The 16,326-nt window shown below is 37.7% G+C and overlaps 2 protein-coding genes across 2 annotated transcripts; both read left to right on the top strand.

Moving 5' to 3' along the window:
• The first annotated feature begins 88 nt into the window (after positions 1 to 88).
• fpgt (fucose-1-phosphate guanylyltransferase) lies at positions 89 to 2,921 on the top strand. Its single transcript, XM_056252272.1, has 4 exons — positions 89 to 290; positions 625 to 792; positions 864 to 956; positions 1,493 to 2,921. The coding sequence occupies exons 1-4, from the start codon at positions 218 to 220 to the stop codon at positions 2,872 to 2,874; spliced, it is 1,716 nt and encodes a 571-aa protein (XP_056108247.1). The 5' UTR covers positions 89 to 217; the 3' UTR covers positions 2,875 to 2,921.
• Positions 2,922 to 3,973: 1,052 nt separating this feature from the next.
• Positions 3,974 to 16,215, top strand: tnni3k (TNNI3 interacting kinase). The gene is made up of 25 exons (XM_056252271.1): positions 3,974 to 4,102; positions 4,313 to 4,421; positions 5,019 to 5,104; positions 5,822 to 5,919; positions 6,007 to 6,117; positions 6,200 to 6,298; positions 6,385 to 6,523; positions 6,659 to 6,803; positions 6,924 to 7,028; positions 7,545 to 7,639; positions 7,743 to 7,892; positions 8,114 to 8,200; positions 8,338 to 8,394; positions 8,742 to 8,834; positions 8,913 to 8,970; positions 9,053 to 9,247; positions 10,290 to 10,394; positions 10,589 to 10,641; positions 11,093 to 11,145; positions 11,393 to 11,525; positions 12,915 to 13,024; positions 14,380 to 14,439; positions 14,539 to 14,708; positions 15,488 to 15,567; positions 15,825 to 16,215. The coding sequence occupies exons 1-25, from the start codon at positions 4,063 to 4,065 to the stop codon at positions 15,899 to 15,901; spliced, it is 2,508 nt and encodes an 835-aa protein (XP_056108246.1). The 5' UTR covers positions 3,974 to 4,062; the 3' UTR covers positions 15,902 to 16,215.
• Positions 16,216 to 16,326: the final 111 nt, after the last annotated feature.

Here is a 16,326-nt window from a genome sequence, read left to right as displayed (position 1 = left end):
TTCGTTTGTCACATGATTGAAACCCGGAAGTGCATATGTAAACACAAGTTTAAGTGAGATTCTCTGACTTTTGAAAACGGCAATTAACTCGTTATTTTTCGCATATGTTTCCGTACAGTTAACAGTGATCGTCGGCTTGATTCATATTTGTCGTTGATTAAAAGTTCTGATTTCATTGTAGTGATATAGACAGATAGTGGATTTGATTGGTCTCACAATGGCAGAACGCGGAAACGTTCATCTGCAAAAATCCACCAAAGAGAAAATAAAAAAATTCAACCAGTTGAGAGGTAACGTTAAAGTTTCCATTATATCTTCAAACTACTTTTTCTATTCATTTTAAAACTGTTTGACTTGTGTTGTACTGTTATGGTACCATGGTAAAGTGGTGGTATCAGATATGGCTACTGAGTGATTGCCTTATTCATATACTATGGTATTTACATGGTAACGTTATTCTTTACAATCCCATGGAATACCATGGCATGTGATACATGTCCAAATAAACATGGTAATGCTGTGGTACTTTTTTTATTAGTGTTGGTGGTGATAATATTGACACGTGTCTGCTGCTCATGAGGGCTTCTTTAACAAGAGTAAAAGTTATTAATTTCCTGTCCAAAGGTAAAGAAGTTCAGACTAATGAATTCTGGGATCTGGTGGTCATTACTGCCGTGGATGAGGACCAGAGGTCTGCTTATGAAATTCAGATCACTGAGAAACTGGAGAGGAAAGAACTGCCCCTTGGCATCAGTTATCATGTGTTTGCAGATCCTCCAGGATGCAAGATTGGTGCGATATATAAAAACTTGTTTTTAAAATGGTATTTCAAGCACATTGTTAAGAACTGTTTTGTCATACAGGTAATGGTGGGTCCACATTACATTCACTGCAGTTTCTTCATGATAAATATGGCAAGTCACTGTCTGGATTTAAAGTCATCCTAATTCATGCAGGTACTATATAAATTTATTTTAATTATCATCAATCATTCCTGAATTTTGTTCATTGTTAATGAGCCTTACACTTCCGTTCAAAAAATTGGGGTCAGTAAGAGTTTATTTGTATTTTTTTAAGTATCTTATACTCAACAAAGCTAAATTTATTTGATTAAAAATGACCAATGTTGTGAAATACAGAATTTATTTATTTAAAATGGTAAACGTTTGTAACTTTATAAATGTTTTTACTCTCATTATCAATTTAATGCATCCTTGCTGAATAAAAACATTAATTAAAAAAAATATATCTTACTGACCCTAAACTTCTGAATGGCAGTGTTTGTAAAGGATAATGTACAGTAGGTGTTGGGCAAAATAAACCCCAAAATGAAACTGAGGGGTCTTGTATGTTATCCTAAAAATGGGTTATTCTGTGATAATGACTGGCTGACTATACATTATCTTGCTTTATACACATCTTCTTACTTACTTATCATTTAGAATTATTGTGTTATGTACTTACTTATCTATTAATTTTGTTATGTTTGCAGGAGGATTCAGTCAACGTTTACCCAATGCCAGTGCCCTGGGTAAAATATTCACAGCTTTGCCCCTGGGAAAGCCTTTATATCAGATGCTGGAGCTTAAACTTGCAATGTATGTGGATTTCCCTTCACACATGAAGCCAGGAATTCTGGTTACCTGTGCTGATGATATAGAGCTCTATAGTGTTCCTGACCAAGAGAACGTTGTGTTTGATAAGTCAGGTTTTACTGCCTTAGCACATCCCTCCCCTCTCTCTGTTGGGACCACACATGGAGTTTTTGTTCTAGAACCAGCAGAGACGCCCAGTGTCTGTGACATGGAATATAGAAATTGCTCTCAATTTTTGCATAAGCCAAACATCGAAAAGATGCGCATATGCAACGCAGTATGCAAGCGGGAAGGAGAGGAGTTTGTTTACACCGACAGCACTTATTATGTTGATTACGGGACTGCTATGACACTGCTGACCTTGTTAAGGGAAATCAGCCCTCTCACATGTGAAATCGATGCTTATGGGGACTTTCTTCAAGCTCTGGGACGAAAAGCTACTGTGGATTACACAGAAAACACAGCCAACGTCACAAAGAAGGAAAAAGGTCTCGTTGAGATTCGCAGAAAGATTTTCCGTCGTCTCAAAGGCACAGCACTTAACGTCATCCTGCTCAACAACTCCAAGTTCTATCATGTCGGCACCACAGAGGAATACTTGTTCCACTTTACCGCTGACCCCTGTCTCAGAGAAGAACTTGGCCTTCTCTCTGCCGCTTTCAGCGCGTGCGACTTGGAGCCATTGGGGAAAACTAGAGCTTGCGTGATGCATAGCATCCTGCATCCCACTGTGACCGCATCCCAGGGCAGTGTCGTGGAATACTCCAGACTGGATTCTAAGGTTAAAGTGGGTACTAGATCTATCATCAGCGGATGCTGGATTGGCACGGATATAACGGTGCCAAGTGACACTTTCATGCACTCTTTGTCTGTAAACCTGGATGGAAAAACAGGTTTTGTGACTGTGGTTTTTGGTATTCAAGATGATCTAAAGAGAAATGTATCCACCCCTGCTGAAATGAAAGCTCTGAGTTTGTGTAAGGTTAATCTGGAGGATTGTGTTAGACTCTGGGGCTTGTGTCTCGAAAGGATCAGGTTCTCAGGAGACACATCCATGTGCAGTTTGTGGAACACCTGCATTTTCCCAGTGTGTTCCGATTTAAAGGGTTCATTTGTGATGTCACTGGGGATGGTAAAGGCCTTGGAGAGTGGAACCAAATTCACTCTTCCCAATAATACCACACTAACCTCTTTACAGGAAACTCTACAGAACAAGAACCTGGAGGAAATGCTGAAATTTAGGAAAGAACTTTATGAAGACATTCTCGGGGGAATTTAAGAAATTCTGTTACCACTAACTTCGTTGCATAAACTGCCAGTGCCCAAGGCAAAGCGCTGTAAGTACTGCGAAAAAAATGGCTTCAGATTAGTTTTACTGAATTTTAGTTGATTCGATATCAGTTTTCACTGTTTTCTCTAAATATGAACCTTTTTTATTAAATTTGTGTTGGCTCATTTTAATGTTCTGTGTTCAGAGTTATTGCTTTTACTATGTCGACTTTGAGCATCTTCACCAAACACAAATCAAGGCATCATGAAGGCCAAATTGTATCAGGTGCGTAATCACAAAAGATAAAAGGAGGAAAAGTCCTATGAAAAAATCCTATGCAATCATCATTAAAAGTTGCCCATTTTAAATGTGTGTCATGCTATATTTTAAATGTATGCATCTGGAATGTACACTACCGTTCAAAAGTTTGGGGTCAAGAATACAGTAAAAACACTAATATTGTGAAATATTGTTACAATTTAAATAACTGCTTTCTATTTGAATATATATAAAAAATGTAATTCATTCCTGTGATAATAATAAAGCAGAATTTTCAGCAGCCAGGCTTCGGTGTCACACGATTCTTTAATTTAGTGCTCAAGAAACATTTATTATTATTAATGTTGAAAACAGTTGTGCTTCTTCATTTTTTTTATTTTTTTTTATAATTTTTTTCAGAATTCTCTGATGAATTTCTAAAGAAATTATTTTTATTTATTTGAAATGGAAAACATAAATATCTTTACTGTCACTTTTTTTTTGCAATTTAACGCGTCCTTGCTGAGTAAAAGTCTGAGATCTTAAAAAATCTCACTGACTCCATACTTAAACGGTAGTGTATTTTCTTTACAGAACATGACATTATGTAGTTTTGTCAGATCTAAGTTCAGAGAGATAGATATAATATAGAAAAGGAAAGATATATAGATGAGATATATAAGAACATATAGATGAGTCTTGATGCAGCTGTTGTCTGAAGAGAGTAATCGGCCATGGCTTCACCCTGTAATAGGTACAGATCCTCAGAGAGGTCAGCTGTCATTGTTGTCACACATTCCGCACTGAAGCTGATGTATTTTTAGCATGGGCTGCGATCCCTTATCGGACTCCTCTCTATTATGCCAAAGCATTGTGTTACCACTGCATGAGACTTTCCCTCCAGCTAATCGCATACAAAAGTTCGAAACAACCAGTCCAATGGGCAATTACAAATCAAGACCCACTCAAACCTGTACTGGTAAACATTAAGCTTCTTTAATTGACTGTTTGATTAGTTCTTTGCATGCTTTTCATGTCGATGTTAATATGAATAGATTAAGACTAACATTTTCAGTCTTTCAATCCTTGTTGACAACTCCATTGACTAAGTAACTATTGTTCTGTATGTAACATTGGTGTTTATTGTGTTCATGTACTGTTGTGGTCTTGATTCAATGTTTTGCTTTAGATGAGTGGAAAAAGAAAGTGAGTGAGTCATACGCTGTTATTATTGAGAGACTGGAGGAGGACTTGAGAATTAAAGAGGAGGAGTTCAAGGAACTCAAGCATGTTTTCAGGTGAGACTGATTAAAACTAAGAGCAGTGTTATAGCCTCCTTTGTAGTGTACTATTATTAGTGTATACAAGGTGTGGACATATACAAAGTTCTGTCATGAAACTCTACATATGGCACAGACTGATAGGTCCTTAATCTGCTCGCATTCACTTCATTCTCTATTGGGCACAGCTGATTGGTTTCTGCTGTATCAGTAGCCAATAAGCTTGCTACTCAACTTTCATATATTTGGTCAGCATTTATCGTAGCAGTTGCAGTGCACTTTCAGAAACCCTCCATCTTCCCCAGCTCCACCTGTATAGATCTGCTGTGGGAAATTCATGGATTCTATACAGCAGCAGCAGCAGGTCTTGCTCATAGCAGAATATATATATGTATTGGCATTAGCAGCAATAATCAACATTAACATCGTAGCAGATCTATTCAGCCAAGACCAGACATATTAACAGTGTCATATCCATTACCATGCCAAACACTCCGAGAGTTGTCATGACAGAACTGTTATAATAACACTACCGCAAAGAGAGAGTAAATGTGGAGATCTGTTTAAGCTTATGTTTTTATTATATCTTGATTTTTCTGTGTTTTTACCATACAGCTCAGACGAAGCATTCAATAAAGTGAACCTGAATTATCGCACAGAGGGTGGACTGTCCCTGCTGCATCTCTGCTGTGTATGTGGAGGTAGAGCTAAAACATGTTAACTTTTACGGTCCCACTTTGTATTAAGTGTATTTGAGTACTATGTACTTACATCGAAAAATAAGTACAATTATTGTGTTCATGTTGTATTGTAAAACATGTTTACTGCTATTGAGGTGTGACACGGGTAAGGTTAGGGACAGGTGTGGTGCATGTGTAGGTTTAAGGGTGGGTTAAGGTGTAAAGGAAGGGTCAAGAGTGTAATTACAAATGTAATTACATAAATTAATTACAGCTGTAATTACATGCAGGTATTTTCAAAATATAAGTACAATGTAAAAACATGTATGTGTACAATAAGTCCATTGTATCAAATTATTAATTTCAACGTTAGTACATACAGTAGTAGTTAAAGCCACTTAATATAAAGTGGGACCGTTTTTTCTACAGCATGTTTATAAAAGCTACTTAAATGTCCTAATTGAACTAAGGCCTAATCCTGGCTTAATCAAAGCCCTGTCTGTGAAACCGGGCCATAAAGTTATATCTGATGCAATGATATTTAAAACATCATACATGACTCATCCCAACTGACATTTCCTTTGCATTAACATATTAGATTTGAATAATGATATTTAACCTACTTTTTAGGAGCGAATTTCCAGCTGTTTAATTGCTTGATGAATTACATTCTGTTGTTATATGGCACTTTCATACATTTACATTTTTTTCTAAGTTGTTTTCTTTTTCCGCAACCAGGGAATAAAGTTCACATCAGGACCCTCATGCTGAAAGGTTTGCGTCCATCCAGACTCACTCGGAATGGATTCACGGCTCTGCACCTGGCTGCATTCAAGGTCACTCAAGGGTTAATTTGGGATGCTTTTCCTCTTATAAACAATCCCAAATGATATGATAACTTGGCATTTCTTTCTGTAATGTAGGATAATGCTGAACTGGTCACTGCACTGCTGCATGGTGGAGCAGATATCCAGCAGGTGGGGTACGGAGCCCTCACGGCCCTACATATAGCTACTGTGGCCGCACATCTTGAGGTGTGTGCTGGACCTGAAATTAAGTTATAATAATTATAGGGGTTTAAATAAGGCCATTAACATCTGTTTACTTTTCCTCAAGGCCGTCGATATTCTCTTGCAACACGGGGCGTATGTCAACGTCCAAGATGCAGTGTTCTTCACCCCTCTGCATATTGCAGCATACTTTGGCCATGAGCAGGTTAGGATGTACTTTGTATCATAAATGTCCATGATCTACTTAATGGCTTGTTCATTATCTTTTTTTTTCTTTTTCTTGCGGGACAGGTGTGCAAGCTTCTTATGAAGTTTGGGGCTGATGTCAATGCGAGTGGAGAGGTAGGGGACAGGCCGCTTCACTTGGCCGGAGCTAAAGGCTTTCTGGGCATTGTCAAACTGTTGATGGATGACGGCAGCAAAACTGATGGTGAGAGCTTGTTCCTTGTACTCTAAAACTGAAGTGAATCAACATTGAACTGACTTGAGCTGAATAGCGACGCTTTTTGCCTTCTTTAGAACACGTTTTCATAATTGATGCATTTTACATCTCGACTCTATACAGCCAATGCTCAAGACAATGAGGACCACGTTCCCCTTCATTTCTGCGCTCGATTTGGACACCAAGAGGTTGTCCGTTTCTTACTGCAGGGCAGCTTTGACGTACAGCCGCACTCTGTCAACATCTACGGCGACACACCTCTCCACCTGTGAGTTCACCTGAGAAGTGAATCACACACAACACAAGGTGGCAGTTAAACTCAACAAATCATCTGTGATTCAGACAGAAGTAATAGTGATTCTGATTTGAGTGTCATATTCCCCGTCAGAGCCTGCTACAATGGAAAGTTTGAAGCGGTGAAAGAGATTATTCAGTTGTCTGGCACGGAGAGTCTGTCTAAGGAGAACATCTTCAGCGAGACAGCTTTTCATAGGTAACATTCCTCAGTTTGTTCAATGTCCTTCACATTTTAATTAACCACTATTAAAGTCTGCACAAAGCAGAAGTTGCGGTAGTTTTTTCATCCCTATTTGTGACGTATATCCACGTGAAACGGCTTCTTGAACAAGAAAAAATGTAGGGTGGGGATTGATTTTGTCCATGGGCAATTGATTGGATGGTTGTGGTTTTCTATTGGTTAATCATATCAGATTGAATCACCCTTGCGCCAGTAAACAAGTCATCAGAAGCCTCCTTGTACACAGTGATTCCGTTAAATACACTGATAATGTGTCCCGGGATCATTTAATTTTGGTTCATTCACACTGCCAGTGATCGATAAAAATAATCAAGAAAAAAACCCAAGAATTGTCCATTTTGATTTCATGGTGACTTTAACCTATGCATTCTATATGGGCATCTCCTGACAGATTACACCTCTGTAATAAGGTTAAGGTCCCTGCTGATCTTATTATTACATTCTAAATGAAGGCTTAACTGTTCTCTGTAGTGCCTGCACCTACGGCAAGAACTTGGAAATGGTCAAGTATCTGCTCAGTCAGAATGCCGTGAGCATCAACCATCAGGGGCGAGATGGACACACAGGTAGGATGACAGCAGTAATCTATGCTTTACATCAGTAATAATGACAAAAATTTGCTTTCATCATCAATGTCTTGACATCTCAAGTTAACCTTTGAAACAACAGGTCTGCATAGTGCCTGTTTCCATGGACACATCCGACTGGTCCAGTTTCTTTTGGACAACGGGGCAGATATGAATCTGGTGGCTTGTGACCCCAGCCGTTCCAGTGGAGAAAAGGACGAACAGACATGCTTAATGTGGGCCTATGAGAAAGGTTAGTCTATCTATCTACCAGTCTGTCTGTCTAATACATAATTACATTTATATTATATATAATTTAACACTTATAATTATATGAGTCCAAATATGTCTGAAATGACAAATTAAGTACATTGCTCTTGATCCATCACATTTTCAAATTCTAAAGGCTAAAATCAACTGAAATAAAGGCCTTGATTTCCATGTGTGTGATCGATGTGTGCATGTTCTTTTTAGGCCACGATGCCATTGTTACTCTGCTAAAACACTACAAACGGCCTCAGGACGATTCACCCTGCAATGAGTATTCTCAACCAGGAGGGGGTATGAGACACTCTCCACATGTAGCCTGACAGATTTGTACTGTGAATTAGTGTATATGTAAAATTCTGTTGCTGTTGTGAAATTTAGTGGAAGCATCAGGAAAAAAAGTTCATTTTTGTTAGTTGTGTCTGTTGCAGATGGGTCTTATGTTTCTGTTCCCTCTCCCTTGGGAAAGATCAAAAGTATGACTAAAGGTAAAACACACACACACACATGCTCACACTTAGAGCTGACTCACAGAATCACTGTTGCTATGATGCTATTTTTATGTCCTGAAATACTGCTACCCACAGTCACCAAAATTTTCCAAGAGTCAGTGAGTCAGAAACCCTCTTCAAACATACTCCCGCTGCGTGATTGCTACAGTTTAAGCCATTACTTTGTATCTGCCACAGATTTTACAAATAACATTACCCATCTTTTATGACTCATCGGCATATGTCAACAACAAGCTAAAGGAAACATGATTAGAGTTTCATACAATGATTGATGTGACGGTACTAAAACAAACAAACTCCTGTTTGCCCTCTTTTCTCTTCAGAGAAGGCAGATGTGCTTCTCCTGAGAGCAAGTCTTGCATCAAACTTCCAACTTCAACTCTCTGAACTGGAATTTAATGAGATTATTGGATCAGGTATGCCAGTTTAATAATAAATATTAGCTCTCCATGAGTACCCATTAAACCCTAATTGACTAAAACACTCTAACCTAGGCTCCTTTGGAAAGGTCTACAAAGGAAGGTGCCGTAATAAGATAGTTGCAATTAAACGGTAAGAGCTCTTTACTTGTTTTTCTTAATTGTCCACATCGAGTATACAAAGCAAACTGCATGACATTCATACCTTTCCACAGGTACCGTGCAAACACATACTGCTCAAAATCAGACACCGATATGTTCTGTCGGGAGGTTTCCATCCTGTGTCGTCTCAACCACCCCTGTGTGATCCAGTTTGTGGGGGCATGTCTGGACGACCCTAGTCAGTTTGCCATTGTAACGCAATATGTGTCCGGAGGATCACTGTTCTCGCTGTTGCATGAGCAGAAGAGGTAATTTTAAGAATATATATATTTATATGGTTAGTGAATTGTCCTGTGATTAATTAGTGTGTATACACACTAATTAATCACACATTTTTCTGTAATTAATCACACTAAATTGCACCTAACATTCAAGTTTATAATATCTTTTTATAATGTAATTTATTGAATTTCTAAAATAATATAGAAACAATATAAAGACAGTATATTTTAAATATTTGTTTAATGGCATCTTTTTACTAAGCTGTTGTTTTTGACCCATGTTACCTTGTAAACAGTGCTTTAAGATTTCCAGGTAGGTCTAACAGGTAAATATACAGAAATTGAATAATCAAACATTGCACAGTCTTCACTGCATAAATTATAAATTGAATATAGATTAATCCTTATTAAAGCTACAAAAGTGATTCAGCCAAGAGCAGTGAATGATTTTCTCTATGTCTTTTGTTCTTTGATTAACGTTAATGGCACAGACAGCAGCAGGTTTATTAGGCTGCTGTCACTTTAAGACATGACGCAGGACACAACCTATTTTCTCACAACTCTTTACGTTAATTTAACTCTTTTTAACTTGTTTAAGACTCTGCTTACAAGGATACTTGCCAATAACATTTCGACATAATTTTGTGTGTTTTTGTCCGTTGAAGCGCAGAAGGGATCTGAAGCGGCATTCTGTTGATGTTTGATGATGACTTTCTATTGATCAAATAATCTTATTAGCGTATTAGGATGATTTCTGAAGGATCATGTGACACTGAAGACAGGAGTAATGATGCTGAAAATTCAAAACTTTTTTTTTTTTACATTACATTATTATAAAAAGCCCTGATTAGAATGTGACCAGAAGAGAAGAGAAATTTGAGGCAATCCAGGATCTGCTTGTACATTAAGACTGGCATCAATGCCAATAAGCGTCTGATTTCTTCTTAGTGCTCCATATGCAGTTTAAGGTGATCTTCATCTCATTGATCTGTTTGAGTTGGAATGATGGTAGTGTGCATTGATCAGTGGCGGGGAGGAGGTGTTCACTTAACAATGTCTTTACATCCAGAATCATTGATCTGCAGTCCAAGCTCATCATTGCCATTGATGTGGCCAAGGGCATGGAGTATCTGCACAATCTAACCCAACCAATCATTCACAGAGACCTCAACAGGTTAGTCATCATCATCATCATCATCATCATCACATGCTTCGTTCAATAACCTTGGTGTTTCTCAGTCCATTTGTTAAAACCATCCTATTACATGATAATCTGTATATGTTTAGACTGCCAATGCTGGCAGTGATGATGAAACTATTCTGAGCTCTTTGTTTTAAACCTCCCTTCACCTAGTGATATCTTTTCAGTCATAATATTCTGCTCTATGAGGATGGACACGCTGTGGTGGCTGATTTTGGAGGTAAGGAAAGCCACACACACTTAACATGACACCTGAACCAAGATTTGGTCTCACTTTTTTTAGTTAGAGCAAAAACAGTTGAGTCAGCATTGAAAATCTTGGATTCAAAATCGAATTTGAAACTTAAAGCTCAATTTCTTGGTCACTAATCAAATTTGCGACACCGACCATGTGAACTCCTTTGTACAAAGGGTCAGATTTTCAAAAGATCATTTCAAATCATGCTTGTGTCAATCAACATGATCATACGTTTACTTTTTACACAAACTTTTGCAGCTTGAGTGCAGCGGTCATTGGAGCAAAAGAGGGACAAACCAAATACATAGACATGAAATTCATAACATTTCAGTTAGACTTTTTCAAATTGTTATGCTGATACTATAATTTGTAATAAAAAAACAAAATGAAATGTAATTTTATGTAATGAAAATGTTTCTGTATTGTTCTGCAGAGTCTCGCTTCCTTTTGTCAGTGGATGAGGACAATATGACTAAACAACCCGGGGTACAGGCATTCTGTGTTCTTGGTTAATTCTGTTTATTAATTAACACCTCAAAAAGGTAATACATTAATTGGCACCTACAAATCCTCTGTAAGCAATTTGAATACTGCTTACACTGCGGTTTTGGCTCTCCTTTACGTCACATTAAGTACGTCAGTGTGTCTTTGGGGAGGTATGTGTGCCTGTCCTTTGGGGTTAGGAGGCGTTTTGTTTTGTGTTCATCATTTTTTGCTCTCTGATGCTGTGCAGAACCTGCGATGGATGGCCCCAGAGGTGTTTACCCAGTGTACACGCTACACGGTGAAAGCAGACATGTTCAGCTATGCCCTCTGCTTATGGGAGCTGCTCACCGGCGAGATTCCATTTGCACATCTCAAACCAGGCATGCACTGCACCTCTCTATTCACTACTGTAATAGTTAATATTGACCCACAATCCTTTTTTATAACGTTACCATTAGGTTATGAAAACGTTATTTCTGAATGTTCTCTGAAAAAAAGAAAAGTTTTTTCTAGGTTATGCGAATGTTAAGGAAAAATCTGTTTTATCATTCTTTGAAGTTTATGGGAAAGTTACTTTTGAATGCTCTCTAAACATTCTGAAAGAAATAGCAACATTTAAAAAATGTTAGGCGAACGCTCCACTAAAACAATGAAATAAAAATGTTGTGCTAACGTTTTGAGAACATTATTAAAGACCAGATAACTTTGAACAAGCATTCTATTAATGTTACTGGAAGAATTTTTGTTTGTAACTTTGAGAGAACCTTGCTAGAACATTTTTCTCACGCAGAGAAAAATCGCGAAGCAAAGAAGACACTGACACCGTCAGACAAGACAGAGAAGGTTACTTTTAATATGAAAGAAATTCTCAGCTCGCAGATTCTGTCAATGTCAATTTTATTTGAAAATTCAAACAATAAATACCGTTTTGGCGCTTGTAAATGTGACGTGACATCGTTGTAGAGCCTCAGTTCAAGCGGCACGTGAACCGATCATCTAGTAAACACGAATGAACAATGGTGGGTATGTTGAAAGAGACAGTACAACTTACCGAAATGTATCCCTCATACATAATATCGATCAATAAGTGTTTTTCAACCGAGGAAAGAGGTCAATAAAACAGCTGGAGAACAATAGGCCTATTGTCACATAACGTTACCTCAGGAAAGCCATGTAGACCATAGTATAGCACCTTATTTGGCTAGAAAAATTAGCTATAGAGAGGAGTATTTAGCTAAATATGTGCACTATATTACATATTTATTGTATTGTACATGCATCTACTGAACCTAATATGTATCCAAATGAATCAAGATTGGAATCAAATTACAAGAATTGAATTGAAATCGTGAAATTTGTGTCAAGCAATAGCCTAATAAAAACAGTAGCATACCAGTCATTGTACCATGTAAACATTGTAGCATTGTTACAAGTTAAACCTAGTAAAATTATGTTTAGTTACCAAATGTTTTGGCAACCAGAATACATTTATTGTGGTGTAAAAAAAAAAAAAAAACTTGCATATCAACATTGTCATACCCATTACCATGCCAATCACTCCGAGAGTTGTCATGACAGAACTTTCTTTAACTTGGGATTGGAAATACATTTTCACCCGAATTGTCTTGGTTTGAAAAGCAAGATGAATTATAAACTATTCAATTGTAGTTAAATTATTAAATTAAATGTTATTAGTATTATATTAATATAATTGTGATTTACATTTGAATTAAAAAGACCTCACCCCCATCTGTGTGTATTCTTTACAGCTGCAGCCGCTGCAGATATGGCGTATCATCATGTCCGTCCTCCGATTGGATACTCAATCCCCAAACCCATCTCAGCACTGCTGATGAGGGGCTGGAATGCCTGTCCAGAGGTGAGGGACCCACATCTAGCATAAATATGTCCAGAAAAGAAGTCAAATATAATAGGTTTATCATGCACATTCACTATGAACTTTGTTTAGCTGTGATTTGGTATTGTATAAAAATTTAGTTGCTTCTTAGGTAAAGAGGTGAGAAGCAGAAAATTATTATAAGTAAAACATTATTAAATAAGGATCAAAGCGGAAATAATGAGCTTAATCTAATTTAGGAATATTCACATTTAACAAATTATTTTCTGTTGCCTTACATGTCACTATTACATCCATTCATGAACTACCTCTCTGCTTCTGAGTCTGCTTATAATCAGTCAGAATACCCAGAATGTCTTACTCTGGAGTTCAGGACTCCAGAGATAGACTGAAAAGAGTTCAGGTTTTATTTCTATTCCTGTTAATGAGCATAAGCTGCTTGCCTACCATACCATGTTTTTCTCTACGACAAAGCTGTGCCAGGTGTTTTCTCAAGAACAGCATCTTTGCAATGTTCTCAGCGCTGGTCCCTCAGGTGTGTGGCAGAAACTGTGTCAAGTGTGCTTGTTAAGAATGTGCCCTGGTACAAAGTGCAGCTTGACACTATTCTCTGTAGAGCACAGAGCTTTTGCTGAGCAACACTTGAAAAGAGCCAGGATATTTACAGCTTGTACTGTGCATTCATTTAGTGTTGATTAAAGAGCTAAATAACATTGTGTGTGTGTGTGTGTGTGTGTGTGTGTGTGTGTGTGTGTGTGTGTGTGTGTATTGGTTGCAGCAAGGATAGTAGTGAGGCAAAATCTATACGTAACAGTCACTTTATTTAACAATAAACCAAAACTAAAAAACACACAGGAGCTCAGAAGAACACAGGAATGCAGGCGAATCAGAACCAACTAAACAGACTCCACTACATAATTAAAGCTGCGACAGTTGAGTGCATGAAATGTCCAACATTCCACACAGTAAAAACATTAATATTATGTTTTTTTAGTTGTTTTTTTTTACATTTTTTATTATTCCTGTGTGACTGCTCAGGAAAATGTTGTACTGCTTTATATTTTTGCAGAAACGGTAATACGTTTTTTTCTACTTATTATTTGATAAATACAAAGTGCAAAAGAACAGCATTTATTTGAAATAGATTTTTGTATCAATGTAAAGGTCCTTACTCTCAATGTCACTTTTGATCAATTTAATGAATCCTTTCTAAATCGTAATTTAGAAGAAAAAAAACCTACTAACCCCAAACTTTTTAACAGTAATTTATATATGCTCTTCAGCAGAGCAGCTGATTGGATAGCTAGAGATACGTTTCTGTACTTTTAAACAAACCTCTCTGATGAAAATCCCCTATTTTTGACTCTCTGTGACAGGAAAGACCTGAGTTTTCCGAGGTGGTTGCCAAACTAGAGGAATGCCTGTGTAACGTGGAGGTAGGTTGCATCATGCACATAACCCATACAGTATATCCACTATACAGTACTATTCTATTTGTCTAGTACATGTTCATATATGTTTCTATGTGTGTTCAGCTTATGTCTCCAGCCTCCAGTAACAGCAGTGGTTCTCTTTCACCCTCATCCTCCATGGACAGCCTGGTAGCACGTGGCAGTCCTGGACGAAGTCATGTGGCTGCCCTCCGCTCGCGCTTCGAGTTGGAATACGCCCTTAATGCCCGTGCCTATGCATTTTGGACCCAAAAGTACACATACAAACACTCAAGCACCCTAAAACCACCACAAACATATAAACTATTCAAGAATGAGACCATGATATTGCAAAAAGAAGAGCCCACCCACCAACCTATTGCCAAACTACAATGAGAAATTACTGAAAAAAACTGATTTTAAATAAAGACTAAATAGAGGCCATTACCTCATACCCATGCATTAATGGAGGAGTTAGGTCAGCTTGCTCTTTTGTTTGGTCAGTGTCATGTCCAACCACAACACTTCTGTACAGTCTGAAGTGCTGTTGCTTGGAAACCGAGGCATGAAAACAAAAGAAAGTGACTGCAATGAAACTTGCATGACATTCACACTGAGATCCTTTGCTGGTGGTCACCTCTCAATTCTTTATGGGTGGTGATGAATGTGTGTGTTGTGGGGGAACCTGGCAACTGTCAACAAACCCGTCAACAAATTACAACAAGGGACCTAATTTAGTTATAATCTTTGCAATATGATGTTTTATGTAACTAGATCTAGCAATGTAAGCAGTTTGGTGGTACAGTATGAGCAATAAATAAGGCTAAAGTGACACTGCGAATGACTAACGAAAAAAACAAATAGAGGATCATCTGAGCAGGACAAACCCTGCAAGGCCTCATTGAGCTGATATAACAACAACAAAGAAACAGAAGTGTATCCCATTTAGCGTCATTAAAATTTTATATCACGGATGAATCGTAATTGTTCTGTGGTCTTTAGCGTAAACCAATACTAATCTCATTGTTGAATCAAGCCTTTCTTCTTTTGACAGCTCTGGTCGGAGGTCTTCACAGGGTTTGTCTCTGGATGAGCTGAGGAGAAACATGCAGTTCCCACCCGTCGACAGAAACGGTTTGTGTCCAACTGGAAGTTATCAAATGTGTGATTCATCTGTTTATGTAACGGCTTAATGTGGGGCAACATTGTTTTTGCATTTTAATTTACATGGAATATGGCAACAATCATGTTGACATAATCCACGCAAATTCATTCTGAGGTTAAAATGACATTTTCACAGAGAGATGAGAGCACTCTGTGCATGTTTTTCAGCATATGGTGGTTGCATTTGAGTGCGTGTCAGTCACTGTGTTCTGTGCTATTCCCCACAGGATATGTGTCAGATCCCATGAGCACCATGCGTTTCCATTCATGCAGCAGCAATGGAAGTTTTGAGGACAGCAACTAGAAGCAGCAACTCTCTGAAGAACATCACACGCAAACAAATACTTGCATTCATGACATGTCTAAATGACCGTAATCAACCAAAATGGCAAGACAAATGTTAATCAACATCAAAACCTCACAAGGAATTTTTTTTGTAATTTTTTTTTGTATAATAATACTGCATAATGTGGTGTTACATTCAGTATACATACAATTATTTCAAAGTTTTGATTTTAAAGAGTCAAAAACTTTTGTACAAGGGTTTTTTATATTGTGTTTGGTGGTTAAATGTAAAGACAAATTAGTCAATATTTTTTTCAAATTCCAAAAGAAAACAGGAGCTTGACAGGTTATCTATAACAGATAATGAATGAAGTCACCTAACAACATAGGCACTATTAGAGCAATTTGGCCTTGCTTCTGGGGTTGAAACATCTCAAGTTTTGA

The sequence above is a fragment of the Rhinichthys klamathensis genome, unplaced genomic scaffold, assembly GCF_029890125.1.
Source record: "Rhinichthys klamathensis goyatoka isolate OS25496 unplaced genomic scaffold, OSU_Roscu_1.1 h1tg000094l_1, whole genome shotgun sequence".
Lineage (NCBI taxonomy): Eukaryota > Metazoa > Chordata > Actinopteri > Cypriniformes > Leuciscidae > Rhinichthys > Rhinichthys klamathensis.
The sequence above is the reverse complement of the archived record's forward strand: the minus strand, read 5'-3'. Positions and strand labels throughout refer to the sequence as shown.

Bases quoted from the DNA above. Each gene is read 5' to 3' on its own strand.
- tnni3k (XM_056252271.1), top strand. From the start codon at position 4,063: ATGGGCAATTACAAATCAAGACCCACTCAAACCTGTACTG. The intron at 7,640-7,742 runs GTAGGATGACAG...TTGAAACAACAG, and splicing joins GGGGCGAGATGGACACACAG to GTCTGCATAGTGCCTGTTTC. The intron at 11,526-12,914 runs GCATGCACTGCA...TATTCTTTACAG, and splicing joins ATTTGCACATCTCAAACCAG to CTGCAGCCGCTGCAGATATG.
- fpgt (XM_056252272.1), top strand. From the start codon at position 218: ATGGCAGAACGCGGAAACGTTCATCTGCAAAAATCCACCAAAGAGAAA. The intron at 793-863 runs GTGCGATATATA...TTTGTCATACAG, and splicing joins TCCTCCAGGATGCAAGATTG to GTAATGGTGGGTCCACATTA. The intron at 957-1,492 runs GTACTATATAAA...TTATGTTTGCAG, and splicing joins AGTCATCCTAATTCATGCAG to GAGGATTCAGTCAACGTTTA.